Genomic DNA, 21950 nt, shown 5'->3' with positions numbered 1-21950 from the left:
GTGTGCCTGAGTGACGGGGAAAGACACATAAAGGTCTCAGCAGTGCTTCCGCCTCTGTGTCTTTTGTAGCCGGGTCACGCGCCACTCTTAAGCACAAGGGCCGCGCCCCCATTCACACATCCAGTGCACGTGGAATCCTGCCCACGGTCCCATCTCTGACTGGAGGAGATGTGTGATGAGCAGGCCGGGCAGGGCCTGCAGACTCCCTTGCCCCATCACGGCCCCGTCCATGCCACCTTACGACTTCAGCAACCTGTTTCCTCACCCAAGCAGCTCCAGCTCAGGGTCATGAGCCAGAATCCAGATAGGGTCCTGTCAGTGTACTTTGGGCTTGTCCATCTGTATAGTTGCCGTGCTCCCAACACCTGCTGCTACGTAGTTCCTCGACTGAGGACGAAGTTTATGCAGCGGGTAGGCTGCATGTGTGTGCACTCAGGGACTCCCCAGGCGCCTTCCTTTGCCTCTGCTTGTAAATGGGCACTTGATGTGACAGAGAGTGTCGGGCTCCGGGCTCCGAGGTGCAGTCGCAGATAAGAGGATCTGCTTCAGTTTCTGCCCGGAGGGGACGCTTTCGTGTTCCTGTAGGATGAGTGTCAGGAATCCATGCCCCAGGGCTGAGGGCGGAGGCAGCGCTGAAATGTTTGATCTGGAGGACCTCATGCAGCTGACTGAGGTGAGGTGAGGGAATGAAGTGTTGGTGGAAGGGGACATGGTGGCCTTGGAGTAGGGCTGTGGTTGTTCCCCGTAATGAAGGGGAGGGGCGATGCCTGGAAGTGTAGCAGTGTGCAGATAGGGAGTTCCGGTGGGAGTAGGAGTAAGTCTACGGGGTAGGGGGGTGGGAGGCGGGTAAGTGGTGCAGAAGGAGGATTCCGAGGACGAGCAGGGAGGCAAAGATGGAAGAGCGGGGTGAGGCCGTTGGGCAGAAGCCGAAGGCATGGAGGAGGGAAGCGCTTGCGGAGGAGGCTTGTGGAGAAGGGCCTGTGAGAAGGAGGGAAGTGCACCTTGGGGGGACTTGGTGCAGGAGGGGCTGGTAGTTGGGGAAGAGGTTGTGCCCGAGGTGACGGTGGTAAGGAAGGAGTTAGCACTGGATGTGTGGTTGGTTCATGTGGGGGGAGGGTCTTTGGAAATGTGTCAGCAGAGGAACAGCTGGGGGGTGGGAGAGGAGATCTGGAGGGTAGGGAGCGAGCAGGCAGGTGCTGGTAAAATAGCAATCAGTGTGGGGAGGAGGAACAGAACGCCCAGGAGGGGAAACGAGAGAGAGAGGAGCTGTGGAAGCTTAGGGGTTGGGGGGAAGAAGCGGGAATGCGGGTCCGGGGTGTTACAGGAGCTGGTGTTGCGCGCGCAGAAGGAGGTGGTGGCGGAAGACCACCTGAAGACGATGAGGAGCCTGAGGTCCAAACACGGACCTTAGAGGGCTGAGCAGTGCGAGCAAGAGCAGCGACCAGAGCGTGGACAGGTGGAAGTGGCAACGTTGGTGCCGAAGTGGATGACTTCATGCGAGTGGGACAGTTTTGGCCTAGGGCGAAGTGCTGGTGGCAAGGAAGGATGTCTGGTGGAATCTGCAAGTGTGGAGGGAGGAGGTGGTGACTGAAGAGCAGTTGCTGGAGGAGGCGCAGCTTGTGCTGCAGTAGGGAGCCAAGAAGGAGTAGCAGTGAGAGAAGCGTAGGGCCTGCAAGTGGAAGCGGTGGTAGGGGGGAGAGAGTTTTCAAGAGCTAGAAGTGAGAAGAAGGCAGGACGAGTAGAGGCTCACACTCTGTTTGTGGAAGGAGTGGGGGTAACACGAAGTTCTGCTGAGGGAGAGCAGGGACGGGCAGAATCACCCTGAGGAGAGGCTGCAGGGGCAATTGGTTGCTGGGGGACAGCTGGTGCGGGGAGAGCGGCGGGACCCACCGGAGAGACCGGCGGGTGGAGGGTCCCCGAGGGCGGGGCCCAGGCCAAAGCACATTGGCTAGGCCAGCACTCACCGAAACAGGAGCAGGCTGGGCCTTGACCCATGGGGGCCCTGCACCTGGACGCCACTGGAGCCTCCAGGGGCGCTGCAGGCGGAGATGGAGCCCTTGAATGAGCGAGCCAGCAGGGCCTTCTCTGGGTTCGAGTGTGGGGCTTCTTAGAGGAGAAAGTCCCACCTGGAAACTCAGAAGCAACGTCCATCAGCGCACGTGTGCATTCTGGGCCGAAGCGCAGTCCTCGGGGCCGCACCGCAGGGACTACAAGGTGCCAGAGCAGGGCCCGGAGTAAGGCATCAGCGGGCTTACTTTGCAAAGGATACGGGCATTTTCCAGAAGGGCTCCGGAGCTCCCACATGGTGCAGAAGAGCTCAGGGTGGGCACCACAGGCAGATGCAGAGCTTTGAGGGCATGCCTCATCTCCATGGAAACAGTGCAGTCCAGACCAGGACACACACCGAGGCTCGTACTGCACAGGTTCTTGTGTGAGTAAGGCTGCAGGAGGGGCGCCTTGAGGTTCCACATGCTCAGTCAGAGGCAGGAGTGGTGTGGCGTGATGAAGAGGAGGCTCGGCTGCCCATGGGGGCTCTGAGGGCCAGGAACCCCCCTCTCGGGAGCAACAGGAATGGAGCAAAGGAGAGCCACCGTAGGCTCCGTTGCCCTGTGAGGACAAGGCATGGGCCTAGGGGGAAAACGGAGGTGATGCGATGGCACTCTGTTCTCCAGAAACACTGCATTTCCTAGCCGCTCCCTGCTCAGGACCCTGCCTGCAGGCTCCTTGACCTAGAGCAGTTTGTCAAGCACTTAGAGCTGTCCGCCATGATCAGGGAGCGAGAAAAAGAACACGGGGGAAACCTCATGATCGATCTGAAGGTGAGGGCTGGGTAGAGCAAGGCGGGGGCAGGGAGGGAGCTGGGGAGGATCAGCCGCCGTGCCCGGGAACAGGACATGGCACGCACCTGGAGTGAGATTCCTCCCTGGGCGCCCACTCTTCCCAGCAGGTGGATAAAGGCGGTGAGCGAGGCCAGACCCTGCTCTTGTTTGGCACTTGGTCCCACTTCCTCTGTGATGTGATTGTGAAGCCGTATGTCAGTAGGCTCCCTGACATCCTGATATTTGCAGGATCCCCGCATGGCTGGCAGAAGCCGGCGGGTTGAACTTGTTGCAGGCGGCCCTCTTTCCAGCTGCCTTTCTTCCTGACGGTCTAGGCTGTCCGTTTGCCGGGCCACTCGGTGGCCGTGAGCATGACCAATGAGAGGCCTCCAGCCTCTCCGCTGGAGGCAGCGCTAGGACCCGCGCCAGCACCCAGCGGTGCTGGACCCACCGCTAGGGCAGCCCTAAGGACGTGCGGCCGTAGTCCTCACTGCTGTCGTTCCCCATCCCAGAGCTTGGCCGGGGGGAGGCGGCGGGGGGGCGGGGGGGGGGGGGGGGTGGGGTGCTGCGGGATTGCGGAGGTCAGGCCTCCCTGGCAATGCCGGGGAAAATCCTTGGTGTGTGAGCCAGCAGTCTAGGATTTGGGTGAGAGCTCGGCCCCGGCCCCTCACCTTTTCTGTTTCTTCTGCAAGTGGGTCTGCCGTGGACTGTGGCCCAATCCTCTGCAGTCCTGTGTGAGGAAGCTGGCGGCAGGAGAAGCGCAGGAGAAAGGGCAGCTTGGCGAGGAGACCACCCTTGGCAGGGCACTCTGCGGAGGAGTGACCCACAGATGGGCCATTTCATTCTTCCCTGGACCCGTCGAGACAGGGAGGACTAAAGCCCAGGACCCCAGGGTCTCCAGGCCATCAGGGTAAGACGGGAAGCCCGAGCGGGCCTCCGTTCCATTGCAAACGGCAGCCTGCACCACTTCGTTGGTGCAGTAGAAAGCGGGTTCTGTCTGGCGAAGCCCGCCTTGGACGAAGGACCGTGCGTGCCCAGAGTATCTCCGCACTCATACTGCTGCGGTGACTCCGCTACCCTGACCTCCCATTCCAGGCCAACCACCCCACCCTGCGGCCCACCTTCCACCCCTTGATCGGTGGCCTGCACAATGCTCTTGCCACCTCCACTCCCACACATGTGTAGGAAGCATGAGAGGTTCCTCGAGGTCCCTCCTGTGCCCCCTTCAGATCCTCACAGCCATCGCGGGCATGCTTCTGGGCCTCCTGCGCCCTCCACCACCACGGAACCCTGGTCATTGTGGAGGAAAGTGTTGAACACAAGGGTGCAGGGCATCGAAGAGGTCTGCGCTGCAGGTGCCATGCTCTCTCATTCCTAGAGGCTTGCACCTTTGTGAAAGACATTTCGCCCTCGGGGCTCCTGTTAGTTACACAGGGCACAGGCCAGGGTGAGGGACCCTGTGGTTGGGCTCTTCGATCCGCATGCAATGTGCAAATCACCCACAAATGCACTCTGTGCGGTGTTCGGATTCATTTGAGACGAGGAGCAAAGAAGCACATGGACTGCACATCTTAGAGCGTAGATTGCGCGCACAGCTTTCCGGGGAATTCGAGACTCGGGCAATGTTTGAGTGATTCTGGGACGAGCCCGGCCATCAACATCCCCGCTGGGGATCTCTCCCCTACGTGGGAGTGAGGGTTAGTTACTCCGTCCACCCTGGGTGACACAGGGAAGCCCGAGGGTTTGGCGAGCTGGGCCAGGCAGGACGGGCCCCTCCCAGTCAGCGGCCGATGGCCCTGCGGGCTTTTGCTCCTGCACGCAGAAGGAATGCAATCCTGCCTACGATACGGGTTCTCTGGAGGGTGGTCCAGATGTTGCCCAGTCTGCAAGCCCCACGGCTGACCCCCACCCCTTACTTGCAGCCCAGCCGACCCCCCGGCACAGGTGCAACCCTCATAATGGCCATGTGATGACAGGTCCACCCATACCACCACCCTCACGGAAGGCCATCTCATTTTCCCACTGGCAGAATCAAGCCGAACATCCTGGGGTGGAGTGCACACAGCAGGCTACCCAGTGACACCGCAAGGTGTTTCAGCCTCTGTGCACTCTCCTTGCTTGAACGGCTGCACCTTCACTTGACAGGAACGTCAACTTTGGTTTCCGGGGTGTGCCCCACCGTTGCACATTCTGCTTCAGTGTGCAAGACCTCCGTGCGCTGACACGGATTTCCACGTCTCCCTTTGGTGTGACTGAGTGCTGCGTGGCGCTGCCCCGGGCACCTGCTTGCACACAGCAGGGCCTGAGCAGCCTCCCGGGCCGGCCACCACACACCTCACACTCCTACTCCTGCACCCTTCCCTGGAAACCTACCCCACAGCCTGGCGTTGGCTCTGCCCGTGAACTCCCTTGGTTCCCGTTACTCGCCCTGCCGCTCCCGGTAGCGGTGGAGCCCACCGGCCCCGGGCACCAGTCCCCTGCGACGAACGGGTTAGATGTCCGTGAGCAAGGGCAGATTTTCGAGAGCAGGGGCGCGTGAGAAATGCAGGGTAGCTGAAGAGAGGGGGACATACCGGTCACGAACCCCTTGCCTTCACTCCTGCTCTCAGAGGGCCAGCAGGCCTTAGTTTCTTTCAGCAACGCAGCCTGAAATGGGGGACACCTGGGGCCCATCTTTCCCTTAGCGAAGCAGGGTAGAAAGAGTTGGCGACGCAGAGTTCCCAACGGCATTCCCACACCTGAACGGGTCACTGGGGCAGAGGGCCAGATGGGTGCTGTGTGAAACGCAGCAACCCCGTAAGAAGGAGCTGCCTTGCCCTACTTAAGGCAGCGTGTTGCTGTAGCTCACTGGAATCCCCAGGTGGGGAGGGGACAGAGAGCCGGGGCGCAAGGGACAGACAGGGAGCGGGACTGAAAGAGGGAACAGGGAGAAGGTGACACATGGACAGAAAGACTGAATGCACCCTTTGCTTGGCTCTTTGCCCTCTTGAAGGGAGGCCAGAGTCTTCTTCTGGCACGGGCTTTCCCTCTGGCTGGCCCCGGCCCCTTGCAGGGGCTGTCCTCCCAGGAATAGCCTCTGCTCCCAGGACGCGCGTCCCTGTGCCTCTCTCCCTTGGTTTACCCAGGGACCCTGGGAAGGTGCCATGGAGAGGTGAAGAGGTAGTGAGCAGCTCTAGTTAGCACCTGCAGGAAACACACAGCAGACGGCCACGGCCAGGGAAGGGCCGCAAGAAGGTCAGAGAGTGAACTTCGTGGGCACCGCCTTGATGCGAGAGAGGGTTAGCTGCGCAAGGGAGGGGGGCTGACAGGCGGGACTAGGAGTGTGCCGCTCAGGGGAGCCTCGGTTGGAGGACCCCAGAGGAGGCGAGCAGGCTGGGCGTGGCTGACAGCCCGCTCCTTGATCCCTGGTCTTCCTCTCCACTAGGGGGCGACTGAAAGGTACAGGCGCGCGCGCGGGATCCCGCCAGAACCTGGGGTCGCCAGGGCCCCAGGAATGCTGACAGAGCAGGGATAAGGGCGGTGCCCCTTGGCAGCTGCCCGGCCGCCGAGCCCGCAGACATGGCGAGTCCTGCTGGGCACGCAATCGGCGGTGCATCGTGCGCTATGGGGGTGACCACAGCCCCTGCCAGGGCCCTCCAGGTGACAGGGCTGCCGGGGGTGCCGAGGGCAGTGCAGCACGAGGGGACCGTGGCGGCCGCCGGGGGGTGGCGTTGGGGGGCCAGGTGGCGGAGGGCTGGCCAAGGATCGCTACAAGGGAAGGGCGAATGCTATGCAGAAGCCCAGGCCCTCAGAGCCTGCTGGAGGGGGCGAGCCTGGCTGGGTGGAGGGTGGCGCTGCGGGGCGGGGTTGGTGCTGGACATGCGGGGTCTCGTGCAGGTGCTGGAAGTGGGGGCAGGAGGCCAGAAGTCGGCTGCAGAAGAGGCCCCATTAAGGGCCGAGGAGAAGCCAGGTGGGAGCAGCGCGCGGGCCGCCACTGGAGGTGCTGGAGGCCCTGCAGTGGCAGCTGAGCGCCGAGAGTGCCCGAGGCCGCAGGGACTACCTTGCTGTGAAGCTGGCCACGGCCCAGCGGCGGAAGCCCATTCTGGAGCGTAGGCGGAGCGTCATCCAGCGCATCCCCGGTTTCTGGGCCAAAGCCATATCCTTCCCCGTGCTGTGTGTGGTGGTGGTTGGCATGGTGGAGGAGGACGGCTGTGGTGAGAGGGCGAGGAGGAGGGTCCGGGCTTGTGAGGGGGTTGTGCGCGGGAGGGACAGAGCCTGGCACCTGCAGAGGCATAGGAAGACAGGGGAGAGGGGGCCGTGGCGGGTGATGGGAGGCATGGAGAGGGAGGGCCGGGCAGGGAGGGAAGGGCTGTCTCTGGCCGTCAGAGCAGAAGGTGTGGGCACCAGCCACCATTCCCGCGCTGCAGATATCCGGGGCGCATTGCTACAACCCAAGAGCCCAGAGGAGAGCTTTGCCCAGGGGGCTCGGGGAAGGAGACACGTGGCCCGCGCCCACCTCCCTGATGCCTTCCTTCCCGTGTTCTTGTCAGACGGCAGGTCCCAAGAAGGTTTGGGGGCAGGCCACAGAGCCTGTTCCCACCCTCCTTCCCTAGGCACACCCAGGCGAGCCTCTCCGGGCACGTGCACACACACAGACGCGCAGACACACCCTTTTGGTGGCAAGCCGCCTGTTTGGGGGAGTTCCAAAGGGGAACGCTGCCTTCCTGCAGCGCAGGGGGTGTCTGGAAACGACTGCGTGGTGACACGGTCTCTGCGGAACAGGCGCACTGCTTTCTCTGGGACCCCAAGGGACAGGGAAAGGGGCACGGGCAGAGGACCTCAGCGCTGAGTCCTCTGCGCCAGCACAGCCTCCCGAAGGGCTGGTGTCTGGGAAGGAGTGGAGGGGGGCGCCTGCCGTCGCAGTGCAGGCAGCCTCAGGAGAACATGAGCCCAGAGGTAGCAGACTGGGGAGCCAGTGTGAGTAAAGGCAGTCGGGGAGGGCACAGCAAGAGGGGCACACGTGCGGAGTCCAGGTGGGAGGGCCTCGGCAGTCTCTGTTTCGGGTTCAGTCGAAATCCGTGGCTCTCAGCTGTGCGTGGCCTTGGCTCTGAAGGCTTCTTGACCAAAGAGCAGATTCAGAACCACCCCCAGATATCAGCCATCATCAGTGACCAAGACGAAGACATGCTTGAGTACTTGCTCACTGTGGAGGTCAGACTGGGGTGGCAGAGGGGGCAGTCAGGTGTGGGGGGCCTGGGCTCCAGGCGGGAGTGGTCCGAGCACAGGGAGGAAGGGAGGGGGGGAGGCGGGTGCTTCCCGCCAGCAGGCAAAGTCAGGCAGCTGGGTCAGATGACACCTGCGCCCACCACGTCTCCACAGGTGCAGGAACTGGTTGGTCCGAAGCACCGCTGCAGGCTGAAGTTCTTCTTTCGGAGCAACCCCTACTTCCTGAATGAAGTGATCATCAAGGAGTACCATGTGAGCCTTGCAGGTGAGGTGGGGTTGCTGGACTCGGGTGTGGGAGAGGGCAAGGAGAAGGGGGTGGGGTGGGGAGACCGGTGTGGACACCGGGCAGTAGGAAAGCACACAGGCAGGTCCTTCGCTTCAGGCTATCGGGCCACTCGTTCCACTGCCGTCGACTGGTTCTGGGACTATGAACGCGGAGTTCCCAGCCGCAGGCAGGACACAAGCAGCGTCAACCTCTTCAACTGGCTGTCAGAGCACAGTCTTCCTGGCTCGGGCAAGATTGCTGAGGTGAGGCTGCACTGGCCATGGTCAGAAAGGGCGATGCTGGAGGCCCCGGGGTGTTTGGAGCTGTCAGGGACAGTGCTTGCAGGGGCTGTTTCATTTCAGCTCATAAGTGAGGACCTGTGGCCCAGTCCCCTGAGGCACTACCTCAGGGGTACAAAGGCCCCACTGGAGGGAGCTGCAAGAGGACCCGTTGCCGAGGAGCCCAGGGGCTAGGCGTTCCCAGGTCAGTCAGTGGTTGCACCCAGGAGACTCCTCTGAGAAACAGCAGGGAAAAGTCAAGCTCAGGACATCTGGACGTTCCCCAGGGCCCCACGTGGTCCGCGGGGATATTTCAAAGGGCAGGGGCCGGCCCCTGTGCCAAGGGAGTGCTTACCCAAAGCGGGATACTTTAACACGTTTCTGCGATTCCCTGTCTCTGGCAATTTGGGCGCCCCCCTACCGGGGCCCGGAAGCACTCAGTGGGCCGCCGTACCGCGCGCCCCCTCCCCAGCTCTCCACACAAACTTGTACGCAGCCATGCTGCACCTGCTCTGCAGCCTGTGGCCCGGGGGTCCCTGTCTAAGCCCAGGGCTCCTTCAGCCGATCCCACCTACCTTCTGGTGGCCTCAGGCTCCAGGCAGCACGCTTTTCACGTCCTGGGGCCTCTCAGGGCACGGTGCAATGACTGGGGACACCATGGGTCACAGAGTGGCCCGAGACACCACCATTGGGTGGTGTGCCCCTGCCGCTGAGTGCGCGACTGGGCATTCTTGTTGGGGTGAGAGTCTCGGGGGGGCAGTCCAGAGCATGCGGTGAAGAGGGCAGACCATGCAACCGGCCAGGGAGGACACGGCCTGGGCGCGGTCTTCCCGCGCCAGTGATGGCCGAAGGATTCTGTGTGGTTTTCCCGCACAGGAACAAAGGCTGCCCCGGGGATCGCCTGTGGATGTGGACGCACAGACAGATGGCACCGTGTGCCTGAGTGACGGGGAAAGACACATAAAGGTCTCAGCAGTGCTTCCGCCTCTGTGTCTTTTGTAGCCGGGTCACGCGCCACTCTTAAGCACAAGGGCCGCGCCCCCATTCACACATCCAGTGCACGTGGAATCCTGCCCACGGTCCCATCTCTGACTGGAGGAGATGTGTGATGAGCAGGCCGGGCAGGGCCTGCAGACTCCCTTGCCCCATCACGGCCCCGTCCATGCCACCTTACGACTTCAGCAACCTGTTTCCTCACCCAAGCAGCTCCAGCTCAGGGTCATGAGCCAGAATCCAGATAGGGTCCTGTCAGTGTACTTTGGGCTTGTCCATCTGTATAGTTGCCGTGCTCCCAACACCTGCTGCTACGTAGTTCCTCGACTGAGGACGAAGTTTATGCAGCGGGTAGGCTGCATGTGTGCACTCAGGGACTCCCCAGGCGCCTTCCTTTGCCTCTGCTTGTAAATGGGCACTTGATGTGACAGAGAGTGTCGGGCTCCGGGCTCCGAGGTGCAGTCGCAGATAAGAGGATCTGCTTCAGTTCTGCCCGGAGGGGACGCTTTCGTGTTCCTGTAGGATGAGTGTCAGGAATCCATGCCCCAGGGCTGAGGGCGGAGGCAGCGCTGAAATGTTTGATCTGGAGGACCTCATGCAGCTGACTGAGGTGAGGTGAGGGAATGAAGTGTTGGTGGAAGGGGACATGGTGGCCTTGGAGTAGGGCTGTGGTTGTTCCCCGTAATGAAGGGGGAGGGCGATGCCTGGAAGTGTAGCAGTGTGCAGATAGGGAGTTCCGGTGGGAGTAGGAGTAAGTCTACGGGGTAGGGGGTGGGAGGCGGGTAAGTGGTGCAGAAGGAGGATTCCGAGGACGAGCAGGGAGGCAAAGATGGAAGAGCGGGGTGAGGCCGTTGGGCAGAAGCCGAAGGCATGGAGGAGGAAGCGCTTGCGGAGGAGGCTTGTGGAGAAGGGCCTGTGAGAAGGAGGGAAGTGCACCTTGGGGGACTTGGTGCAGGAGGGGCTGGTAGTTGGGGAAGAGGTTGTGCCCGAGGTGACGGTGGTAAGGAAGGAGTTAGCACTGGATGTGTGGTTGGTTCATGTGGGGGAGGGTCTTTGGAAATGTGTCAGCAGAGGAACAGCTGGGGGGTGGGAGAGGAGATCTGGAGGTAGGGAGCGAGCAGGCAGGTGCTGGGTAAAATAGCAATCAGTGTGGGAGGAGGAACAGAACGCCCAGGAGGGGAAACGAGAGAGAGAGGAGCTGTGGAAGCTTAGGGGTTGGGGGAAGAAGCGGGAATGCGGGTCCGGGTGTTACAGGAGCTGGTGTTGCGCGCGCAGAAGGAGGTGGTGGCGGAAGACCACCTGAAGACGATGAGGAGCCTGAGGTCCAAACACGGACCTTAGAGGGCTGAGCAGTGCGAGCAAGAGCAGCGACCAGAGCGTGGACAGGTGGAAGTGGCAACGTTGGTGCCGAAGTGGATGACTTCATGCGAGTGGGACAGTTTTGGCCTAGGGCGAAGTGCTGGTGGCAAGGAAGGATGTCTGGTGGAATCTGCAAGTGTGGAGGGAGGAGGTGGTGACTGAAGAGCAGTTGCTGGAGGAGGCGCAGCTTGTGCTGCAGTAGGGAGCCAAGAAGGAGTAGCAGTGAGAGAAGCGTAGGGCCTGCAAGTGGAAGCGGTGGTAGGGGGAGAGAGTTTTCAAGAGCTAGAAGTGAGAAGAAGGCAGGACGAGTAGAGGCTCACACTCTGTTTGTGGAAGGAGTGGGGTAACACGAAGTTCTGCTGAGGGAGAGCAGGGACGGGCAGAATCACCCTGAGGAGAGGCTGCAGGGGCAATTGGTTGCTGGGGGACAGCTGGTGCGGGGAGAGCGGCGGGACCCACCGGGAGACCGGCGGGTGGAGGGTCCCGAGGGCGGGGCCCAGGCCAAAGCACATTGGCTAGGCCAGCACTCACCGAAACAGGAGCAGGCTGGGCCTTGACCCATGGGGCCCTGCACCTGGACGCCACTGGAGCCTCCAGGGGCGCTGCAGGCGGAGATGGAGCCCTTGAATGAGCGAGCCAGCAGGGCCTTCTCTGGGTTCGAGTGTGGGGCTTCTTAGAGGAGAAAGTCCCACCTGGAACTCAGAAGCAACGTCCATCAGCGCACGTGTGCATTCTGGGCCGAAGCGCAGTCCTCGGGGCCGCACCGCAGGGACTACAAGGTGCCAGAGCAGGGCCCGGAGTAAGGCATCAGCGGGCTTACTTTGCAAAGGATACGGGCATTTTCCAGAAGGGCTCCGGAGCTCCCACATGGTGCAGAAGAGCTCAGGGTGGGCACCACAGGCAGATGCAGAGCTTTGAGGGCATGCCTCATCTCCATGGAAACAGTGCAGTCCAGACCAGGACACACACCGAGGCTCGTACTGCACAGGTTCTTGTGTGAGTAAGGCTGCAGGAGGGCGCCTTGAGGTTCCACATGCTCAGTCAGAGGCAGGAGTGTGTGGCGTGATGAAGAGGAGGCTCGGCTGCCCATGGGGGCTCTGAGGGCCAGGAACCCCCCTCTCGGGAGCAACAGGAATGGAGCAAAGGAGAGCCACCGTAGGCTCCGTTGCCCTGTGAGGACAAGGCATGGGCCTAGGGGGAAAACGGAGGTGATGCGATGGCACTCTGTTCTCCAGAAACACTGCATTTCCTAGCCGCTCCCTGCTCAGGACCCTGCCTGCAGGCTCCTTGACCTAGAGCAGTTTGTCAAGCACTTAGAGCTGTCCGCCATGATCAGGGAGCGAGAAAAAGAACACGGGGAAACCTCATGATCGATCTGAAGGTGAGGCTGGGTAGAGCAAGGCGGGGCAGGGAGGGAGCTGGGGAGGATCAGCCGCCGTGCCCGGGAACAGGACATGGCACGCACCTGGAGTGAGATTCCTCCCTGGGCGCCCACTCTTCCCAGCAGGTGGATAAAGGCGGTGAGCGAGGCCAGACCCTGCTCTTGTTTGGCACTTGGTCCCACTTCCTCTGTGATGTGATTGTGAAGCCGTATGTCAGTAGGCTCCCTGACATCCTGATATTTGCAGGATCCCCGCATGGCTGGCAGAAGCCGGCGGGTTGAACTTGTTGCAGGCGGCCCTCTTTCCAGCTGCCTTTCTTCCTGACGGTCTAGGCTGTCCGTTTGCCGGGCCACTCGGTGGCTGGAGCATGACCAATGAGAGGCCTCCAGCCTCTCCGCTGGAGGCAGCGCTAGGACCCGCGCCAGCACCCAGCGGTGCTGGACCCACCGCTAGGGCAGCCCTAAGGACGTGCGGCCGTAGTCCTCACTGCTGTCGTTCCCCATCCCAGAGCTTGGCCGGGGGGAGGCGGCGGGGGGCGGGGGGGGGGGGGTGGGGTGCTGGCGGGATTGCGGAGGTCAGGCCTCCCTGGCAATGCCGGGAAAATCCTTGGTGTGTGAGCCAGCAGTCTAGGATTTGGGTGAGAGCTCGGCCCCGGCCCCTCACCTTTTCTGTTTCTTCTGCAAGTGGGTCTGCCGTGGACTGTGGCCCAATCCTCTGCAGTCCTGTGTGAGGAAGCTGGCGGCAGGAGAAGCGCAGGAGAAAGGGCAGCTTGGCGAGGAGACCACCCTTGGCAGGGCACTCTGCGGAGGAGTGACCCACAGATGGGCCATTTCATTCTTCCCTGGACCCGTCGAGACAGGGGAGGACTAAAGCCCAGGACCCCAGGTCTCCAGGCCATCAGGGTAAGACGGGAAGCCCGGAGCGGGCCTCCGTTCCATTGCAAACGGCAGCCTGCACCACTTCGTTGGTGCAGTAGAAAGCGGGTTCTGTCTGGCGAAGCCCGCCTTGGACGAAGGACCGTGCGTGCCCAGAGTATCTCCGCACTCATACTGCTGCGGTGACTCCGCTACCCCTGACCTCCCATTCCAGGCCAACCACCCCACCCTGCGGCCCACCTTCCACCCCTTGATCGGTGGCCTGCACAATGCTCTTGCCACCTCCACTCCCACACATGTGTAGGAAGCATGAGAGGTTCCTCGAGTCCCTCCTGTGCCCCCTTCAGATCCTCACAGCCATCGCGGGCATGCTTCTGGGCCTCCTGCGCCCTCCACCACCACGGAACCCTGGTCATTGTGGAGGAAAGTGTTGAACACAAGGGTGCAGGGCATCGAAGAGGTCTGCGCTGCAGGTGCCATGCTCTCTCATTCCTAGAGGCTTGCACCTTTGTGAAAGACATTTCGCCCTCGGGGCTCCTGTTAGTTACACAGGGCACAGGCCAGGGTGAGGGACCCTGTGGTTGGGCTCTTCGATCCGCATGCAATGTGCAAATCACCCACAAATGCACTCTGTGCGGTGTTCGGATTCATTTGAGACGAGGAGCAAAGAAGCACATGGACTGCACATCTTAGAGCGTAGATTGCGCGCACAGCTTTCCGGGAATTCGAGACTCGGGCAATGTTTGAGTGATTCGGGGACGAGCCCGGCCATCAACATCCCCGCTGGGGATCTCTCCCCTACGTGGGAGTGAGGGTTAGTTACTCCGTCCACCCTGGGTGACACAGGGAAGCCCGAGGGTTTGGCGAGCTGGGCAGGCAGGACGGGCCCCTCCCAGTCAGCGGCCGATGGCCCTGCGGGCTTTTGCTCCTGCACGCAGAAGGAATGCAATCCTGCCTACGATACGGGTTCTCTGGAGGGTGGTCCAGATGTTGCCCAGTCTGCAAGCCCCACGGCTGACCCCCACCCCTTACTTGCAGCCCAGCCGACCCCCCGGCACAGGTGCAACCCTCATAATGGCCATGTGATGACAGGTCCACCCATACCACCACCCTCACGGAAGGCCATCTCATTTTCCCACTGGCAGAATCAAGCCGAACATCCTGGGTGGAGTGCACACAGCAGGCTACCCAGTGACACCGCAAGGTGTTTCAGCCTCTGTGCACTCTCCTTGCTTGAACGGCTGCACCTTCACTTGACAGGAACGTCAACTTTGGTTTCCGGGGTGTGCCCCACCGTTGCACATTCTGCTTCAGTGTGCAAGACCTCCGTGCGCTGACACGGATTTCCACGTCTCCCTTTGGTGTGACTGAGTGCTGCGTGGCGCTGCCCCGGGCACCTGCTTGCACACAGCAGGGCCTGAGCAGCCTCCCGGGCCGGCCACCACACACCTCACACTCCTACTCCTGCACCCTTCCCTGGAAACCTACCCACAGCCTGGCGTTGGCTCTGCCCGTGAACTCCCTTGGTTCCCGTTACTCGCCCTGCCGCTCCCGGTAGCGGTGGAGCCCACCGGCCCCGGGCACCAGTCCCCTGCGACGAACGGGTTAGATGTCCGTGAGCAAGGGCAGATTTTCGAGAGCAGGGGCGCGTGAGAAATGCAGGGTAGCTGAAGAGAGGGGACATACCGGTCACGAACCCCTTGCCTTCACTCTGCTCTCAGAGGGCCAGCAGGCCTTAGTTTCTTTCAGCAACGCAGCCTGAAATGGGGACACCTGGGGCCCATCTTTCCCTTAGCGAAGCAGGGTAGAAAGAGTTGGCGACGCAGAGTTCCCAACGGCATTCCCACACTGAACGGGTCACTGGGGCAGAGGGCCAGATGGGTGCTGTGTGAAACGCAGCAACCCGTAAGAAGGAGCTGCCTTGCCTACTTAAGGCAGCGTGTTGCTGTAGCTCACTGGAATCCCCAGGTGGGGAGGGGACAGAGAGGCCGGCGCAAGGACAGACAGGGAGCGGGACTGAAAGAGGGAACAGGGAGAAGGTGACACATGGACAGAAAGACTGAATGCACCCTTTGCTTGGCTCTTTGCCCTCTTGAAGGGAGGCCAGAGTCTTCTTCTGGCACGGGCTTTCCCTCTGGCTGGCCCCGGCCCCTTGCAGGGGCTGTCCTCCCAGGAATAGCCTCTGCTCCCAGGACGCGCGTCCCTGTGCCTCTCTCCCTTGGTTTACCCAGGGACCCTGGGAAGGTGCCATGGAGAGGTGAAGAGGTAGTGAGCAGCTCTAGTTAGCACCTGCAGGAAACACACAGCAGACGGCCACGGCCAGGGAAGGGCCGCAAAAGGTCAGAGAGTGAACTTCGTGGGCACCGCCTTGATGCGAGAGAGGGTTAGCTGCGCAAGGGAGGGGGCTGACAGGCGGGACTAGGAGTGTGCCGCTCAGGGGAGCCTCGGTTGGAGGACCCCAGAGGAGGCGAGCAGGCTGGGCGTGGCTGACAGCCCGCTCCTTGATCCCTGGTCTTCCTCTCCACTAGGGGGCGACTGAAAGGTACAGGCGCGCGCGCGGGATCCCGCCAGAACCTGGGGTCGCCAGGGCCCCAGGAATGCTGACAGAGCAGGGATAAGGGCGGTGCCCCTTGGCAGCTGCCCGGCCGCCGAGCCCGCAGACATGGCGAGTCCTGCTGGGCACGCAATCGGCGGTGCATCGTGCGCTATGGGGGTGACCACAGCCCCTGCCAGGGCCCTCCAGGTGACAGGGCTGCCGGGGTGCCGAGGCAGTGCAGCACGAGGGGACCGTGGCGGCCGCCGGGGGTGGCGTTGGGGGCCAGGTGGCGGAGGGCTGGCCAAGGATCGCTACAAGGGAAGGGCGAATGCTATGCAGAAGCCCAGGCCCTCAGAGCCTGCTGGAGGGGGCGAGCCTGGCTGGGTGGAGGGTGGCGCTGCGGGCGGGGTTGGTGCTGGACATGCGGGGTCTCGTGCAGGTGCTGGAAGTGGGGGCAGGAGGCCAGAAGTCGGCTGCAGAAGAGGCCCCATTAAGGGCCGAGGAGAAGCCAGGTGGGAGCAGCGCGCGGCCGCCACTGGAGGTGCTGGAGGCCCTGCAGTGGCAGCTGAGCGCCGAGAGTGCCCGAGGCCGCAGGGACTACCTTGCTGTGAAGCTGGCCACGGCCCAGCGGCGGAAGCCCATTCTGGAGCGTAGGCGGAGCGTCATCCAGCGCATCCCCGGTTTCTGGGCCAAAGCCATATCCTTCCCCGTGCTGTGTGTGGTGGTGGTTGGCATGGTGGAGGAGGACGGCTGTGGTGAGAGGGCGAGGAGGAGGGTCCGGGCTTGTGAGGGGGTTGTGCGCGGAGGACAGAGCCTGGCACCTGCAGAGGCATAGGAAGACAGGGGAGAGGGGCCGTGGCGGGTGATGGGAGGCATGGAGAGGGAGGGCCGGGCAGGGAGGGAAGGGCTGTCTCTGGCCGTCAGAGCAGAAGGTGTGGGCACCAGCCACCATTCCCGCGCTGCAGATATCCGGGGCGCATTGCTACAACCCAAGAGCCCAGAGGAGAGCTTTGCCCAGGGGGCTCGGGGAAGGAGACACGTGGCCCGCGCCCACCTCCCTGATGCCTTCCTTCCCGTGTTCTTGTCAGACGGCAGGTCCCAAGAAGGTTTGGGGGCAGGCCACAGAGCCTGTTCCCACCCTCCTTCCCTAGGCACACCCAGGCGAGCCTCTCCGGGCACGTGCACACACACAGACGCGCAGACACACCCTTTTGGTGGCAAGCCGCCTGTTTGGGGGAGTTCCAAAGGGGAACGCTGCCTTCCTGCAGCGCAGGGGTGTCTGGAAACGACTGCGTGGTGACACGGTCTCTGCGGAACAGGCGCACTGCTTTCTCTGGGACCCCAAGGGACAGGGAAAGGGCACGGGCAGAGGACCTCAGCGCTGAGTCCTCTGCGCCAGCACAGCCTCCCGAAGGGCTGGTGTCTGGGAAGGAGTGGAGGGGGCGCCTGCCGTCGCAGTGCAGGCAGCCTCAGGAGAACATGAGCCCAGAGGTAGCAGACTGGGGAGCCAGTGTGAGTAAAGGCAGTCGGGGAGGGCACAGCAAGAGGGCACACGTGCGGAGTCCAGGTGGGAGGGCCTCGGCAGTCTCTGTTTCGGGTTCAGTCGAAATCCGTGGCTCTCAGCTGTGCGTGGCCTTGGCTCTGAAGGCTTCTTGACCAAAGAGCAGATTCAGAACCACCCCCAGATATCAGCCATCATCAGTGACCAAGACGAAGACATGCTTGAGTACTTGCTCACTGTGGAGGTCAGACTGGGGTGGCAGAGGGGCAGTCAGGTGTGGGGGGCCTGGGCTCCAGGCGGGAGTGGTCCGAGCACAGGGAGGAAGGGAGGGGGAGGCGGGTGCTTCCCGCCAGCAGGCAAAGTCAGGCAGCTGGGTCAGATGACACCTGCGCCCACCACGTCTCCACAGGTGCAGGAACTGGTTGGTCCGAAGCACCGCTGCAGGCTGAAGTTCTTCTTTCGGAGCAACCCCTACTTCCTGAATGAAGTGATCATCAAGGAGTACCATGTGAGCCTTGCAGGTGAGGTGGGGTTGCTGGACTCGGGTGTGGGAGGGCAAGGAGAAGGGGTGGGGTGGGAGACCGGTGTGGACACCGGGCAGTAGGAAAGCACACAGGCAGGTCCTTCGCTTCAGGCTATCGGGCCACTCGTTCCACTGCCGTCGACTGGTTCTGGGACTATGAACGCGGAGTTCCCAGCCGCAGGCAGGACACAAGCAGCGTCAACCTCTTCAACTGGCTGTCAGAGCACAGTCTTCCTGGCTCGGGCAAGATTGCTGAGGTGAGGCTGCACTGGCCATGGTCAGAAAGGGCGATGCTGGAGGCCCCGGGGTGTTTGGAGCTGTCAGGGACAGTGCTTGCAGGGGCTGTTTCATTTCAGCTCATAAGTGAGGACCTGTGGCCCAGTCCCCTGAGGCACTACCTCAGGGGTACAAAGGCCCCACTGGAGGGAGCTGCAAGAGGACCCGTTGCCGAGGAGCCCAGGGGCTAGGCGTTCCCAGGTCAGTCAGTGGTTGCACCCAGGAGACTCCTCTGAGAAACAGCAGGGAAAAGTCAAGCTCAGGACATCTGGACGTTCCCCAGGGCCCCACGTGGTCCGCGGGGATATTTCAAAGGGCAGGGGCCGGCCCCTGTGCCAAGGGAGTGCTTACCCAAAGCGGGATACTTTAACACGTTTCTGCGATTCCCTGTCTCTGGCAATTTGGGCGCCCCCCTACCGGGGCCCGGAAGCACTCAGTGGGCCGCCGTACCGCGCGCCCCCTCCCCAGCTCTCCACACAAACTTGTACGCAGCCATGCTGCACCTGCTCTGCAGCCTGTGGCCCGGGGTCCCTGTCTAAGCCCAGGGCTCCTTCAGCCGATCCCACCTACCTTCTGGTGGCCTCAGGCTCCAGGCAGCACGCTTTTCACGTCCTGGGGCCTCTCAGGGCACGGTGCAATGACTGGGGACACCATGGGTCACAGAGTGGCCCGAGACACCACCATTGGGTGGTGTGCCCCTGCCGCTGAGTGCGCGACTGGGCATTCTTGTTGGGGTGAGAGTCTCGGGGGGGCAGTCCAGAGCATGCGGTGAAGAGGGCAGACCATGCAACCGGCCAGGGAGGACACGGCCTGGGCGCGGTCTTCCCGCGCCAGTGATGGCCGAAGGATTCTGTGTGGTTTTCCCGCACAGGAACAAAGGCTGCCCCGGGGATCGCCTGTGGATGTGGACGCACAGACAGATGGCACCGTGTGCCTGAGTGACGGGGAAAGACACATAAAGGTCTCAGCAGTGCTTCCGCCTCTGTGTCTTTTGTAGCCGGGTCACGCGCCACTCTTAAGCACAAGGGCCGCGCCCCCATTCACACATCCAGTGCACGTGGAATCCTGCCCACGGTCCCATCTCTGACTGGAGGAGATGTGTGATGAGCAGGCCGGGCAGGGCCTGCAGACTCCCTTGCCCCATCACGGCCCCGTCCATGCCACCTTACGACTTCAGCAACCTGTTTCCTCACCCAAGCAGCTCCAGCTCAGGGTCATGAGCCAGAATCCAGATAGGGTCCTGTCAGTGTACTTTGGGCTTGTCCATCTGTATAGTTGCCGTGCTCCCAACACCTGCTGCTACGTAGTTCCTCGACTGAGGACGAAGTTTATGCAGCGGGTAGGCTGCATGTGTGCACTCAGGGACTCCCCAGGCGCCTTCCTTTGCCTCTGCTTGTAAATGGGCACTTGATGTGACAGAGAGTGTCGGGCTCCGGGCTCCGAGGTGCAGTCGCAGATAAGAGGATCTGCTTCAGTTCTGCCCGGAGGGGACGCTTTCGTGTTCCTGTAGGATGAGTGTCAGGAATCCATGCCCCAGGGCTGAGGGCGGAGGCAGCGCTGAAATGTTTGATCTGGAGGACCTCATGCAGCTGACTGAGGTGAGGTGAGGGAATGAAGTGTTGGTGGAAGGGGACATGGTGGCCTTGGAGTAGGGCTGTGGTTGTTCCCCGTAATGAAGGGGAGGGCGATGCCTGGAAGTGTAGCAGTGTGCAGATAGGGAGTTCCGGTGGGAGTAGGAGTAAGTCTACGGGGTAGGGGGTGGGAGGCGGGTAAGTGGTGCAGAAGGAGGATTCCGAGGACGAGCAGGGAGGCAAAGATGGAAGAGCGGGGTGAGGCCGTTGGGCAGAAGCCGAAGGCATGGAGGAGGAAGCGCTTGCGGAGGAGGCTTGTGGAGAAGGGCCTGTGAGAAGGAGGGAAGTGCACCTTGGGGGACTTGGTGCAGGAGGGGCTGGTAGTTGGGGAAGAGGTTGTGCCCGAGGTGACGGTGGTAAGGAAGGAGTTAGCACTGGATGTGTGGTTGGTTCATGTGGGGGAGGGTCTTTGGAAATGTGTCAGCAGAGGAACAGCTGGGGGGTGGGAGAGGAGATCTGGAGGTAGGGAGCGAGCAGGCAGGTGCTGGTAAAATAGCAATCAGTGTGGGAGGAGGAACAGAACGCCCAGGAGGGGAAACGAGAGAGAGAGGAGCTGTGGAAGCTTAGGGGTTGGGGGAAGAAGCGGGAATGCGGGTCCGGGTGTTACAGGAGCTGGTGTTGCGCGCGCAGAAGGAGGTGGTGGCGGAAGACCACCTGAAGACGATGAGGAGCCTGAGGTCCAAACACGGACCTTAGAGGGCTGAGCAGTGCGAGCAAGAGCAGCGACCAGAGCGTGGACAGGTGGAAGTGGCAACGTTGGTGCCGAAGTGGATGACTTCATGCGAGTGGGACAGTTTTGGCCTAGGGCGAAGTGCTGGTGGCAAGGAAGGATGTCTGGTGGAATCTGCAAGTGTGGAGGGAGGAGGTGGTGACTGAAGAGCAGTTGCTGGAGGAGGCGCAGCTTGTGCTGCAGTAGGGAGCCAAGAAGGAGTAGCAGTGAGAGAAGCGTAGGGCCTGCAAGTGGAAGCGGTGGTAGGGGGAGAGAGTTTTCAAGAGCTAGAAGTGAGAAGAAGGCAGGACGAGTAGAGGCTCACACTCTGTTTGTGGAAGGAGTGGGGTAACACGAAGTTCTGCTGAGGGAGAGCAGGGACGGGCAGAATCACCCTGAGGAGAGGCTGCAGGGGCAATTGGTTGCTGGGGGACAGCTGGTGCGGGAGAGCGGCGGGACCCACCGGGAGACCGGCGGGTGGAGGGTCCCGAGGGCGGGGCCCAGGCCAAAGCACATTGGCTAGGCCAGCACTCACCGAAACAGGAGCAGGCTGGGCCTTGACCCATGGGGCCCTGCACCTGGACGCCACTGGAGCCTCCAGGGGCGCTGCAGGCGGAGATGGAGCCCTTGAATGAGCGAGCCAGCAGGGCCTTCTCTGGGTTCGAGTGTGGGGCTTCTTAGAGGAGAAAGTCCCACCTGGAACTCAGAAGCAACGTCCATCAGCGCACGTGTGCATTCTGGGCCGAAGCGCAGTCCTCGGGGCCGCACCGCAGGGACTACAAGGTGCCAGAGCAGGGCCCGGAGTAAGGCATCAGCGGGCTTACTTTGCAAAGGATACGGGCATTTTCCAGAAGGGCTCCGGAGCTCCCACATGGTGCAGAAGAGCTCAGGGTGGGCACCACAGGCAGATGCAGAGCTTTGAGGGCATGCCTCATCTCCATGGAAACAGTGCAGTCCAGACCAGGACACACACCGAGGCTCGTACTGCACAGGTTCTTGTGTGAGTAAGGCTGCAGGAGGGCGCCTTGAGGTTCCACATGCTCAGTCAGAGGCAGGAGTGTGTGGCGTGATGAAGAGGAGGCTCGGCTGCCCATGGGGGCTCTGAGGGCCAGGAACCCCCCTCTCGGGAGCAACAGGAATGGAGCAAAGGAGAGCCACCGTAGGCTCCGTTGCCCTGTGAGGACAAGGCATGGGCCTAGGGGGAAAACGGAGGTGATGCGATGGCACTCTGTTCTCCAGAAACACTGCATTTCCTAGCCGCTCCCTGCTCAGGACCCTGCCTGCAGGCTCCTTGACCTAGAGCAGTTTGTCAAGCACTTAGAGCTGTCCGCCATGATCAGGGAGCGAGAAAAAGAACACGGGGAAACCTCATGATCGATCTGAAGGTGAGGCTGGGTAGAGCAAGGCGGGGCAGGGAGGGAGCTGGGGAGGATCAGCCGCCGTGCCCGGGAACAGGACATGGCACGCACCTGGAGTGAGATTCCTCCCTGGGCGCCCACTCTTCCCAGCAGGTGGATAAAGGCGGTGAGCGAGGCCAGACCCTGCTCTTGTTTGGCACTTGGTCCCACTTCCTCTGTGATGTGATTGTGAAGCCGTAT

The 21950-nt window shown here is 61.9% G+C and overlaps 2 protein-coding genes across 2 annotated transcripts; both read left to right on the top strand.

The window, feature by feature from the left end:
- Positions 1-637: 637 nt before the first annotated feature.
- LOC112303981 (testis-specific Y-encoded protein 1-like) lies at positions 638-8765 on the top strand. The gene is made up of 9 exons (XM_053917808.2): positions 638-678; positions 2720-2819; positions 2948-3034; positions 3155-3257; positions 6779-7012; positions 7912-8009; positions 8178-8289; positions 8407-8552; positions 8652-8765. The coding sequence occupies exons 1-9, from the start codon at positions 638-640 to the stop codon at positions 8760-8762; spliced, it is 1032 nt and encodes a 343-aa protein (XP_053773783.1). The 3' UTR covers positions 8763-8765.
- A 7368-nt stretch (positions 8766-16133) lies between these two features.
- On the top strand, positions 16134-18206 carry LOC128780098 (testis-specific Y-encoded protein 1-like). Its single transcript, XM_053917807.2, has 5 exons — positions 16134-16467; positions 17360-17457; positions 17623-17734; positions 17848-17993; positions 18093-18206. Exons 1-5 carry the CDS (start codon positions 16134-16136, stop codon positions 18201-18203), a joined length of 801 nt encoding a protein of 266 aa, XP_053773782.2. The 3' UTR covers positions 18204-18206.
- The last annotated feature ends 3744 nt before the right edge of the window (positions 18207-21950 follow it).

This window comes from Desmodus rotundus, unplaced genomic scaffold (assembly GCF_022682495.2).
Source record: "Desmodus rotundus isolate HL8 unplaced genomic scaffold, HLdesRot8A.1 manual_scaffold_300, whole genome shotgun sequence".
Lineage (NCBI taxonomy): Eukaryota > Metazoa > Chordata > Mammalia > Chiroptera > Phyllostomidae > Desmodus > Desmodus rotundus.
The sequence above is the reverse complement of the archived record's forward strand: the minus strand, read 5'-3'. Positions and strand labels throughout refer to the sequence as shown.

Excerpts from the sequence above, each read along its gene's own strand:
- LOC128780098 (XM_053917807.2), top strand. The coding sequence starts at position 16,134 with ATGCGGGGTCTCGTGCAGGTGCTGGAAGTGGGGGCAGGAGGCCAGAAG. Across the intron at positions 16,468-17,359 it reads GGTGGAGGAGGACGGCTGTG|GCTTCTTGACCAAAGAGCAG; the intron begins GTGAGAGGGCGA and ends TTGGCTCTGAAG. Across the intron at positions 17,735-17,847 it reads GTACCATGTGAGCCTTGCAG|GCTATCGGGCCACTCGTTCC; the intron begins GTGAGGTGGGGT and ends CCTTCGCTTCAG.
- LOC112303981 (XM_053917808.2), top strand. The coding sequence starts at position 638 with ATGTTTGATCTGGAGGACCTCATGCAGCTGACTGAGGTGAG. Across the intron at positions 7,013-7,911 it reads GGTGGAGGAGGACGGCTGTG|GCTTCTTGACCAAAGAGCAG; the intron begins GTGAGAGGGCGA and ends TTGGCTCTGAAG. Across the intron at positions 8,553-8,651 it reads GCTCGGGCAAGATTGCTGAG|CTCATAAGTGAGGACCTGTG; the intron begins GTGAGGCTGCAC and ends GTTTCATTTCAG.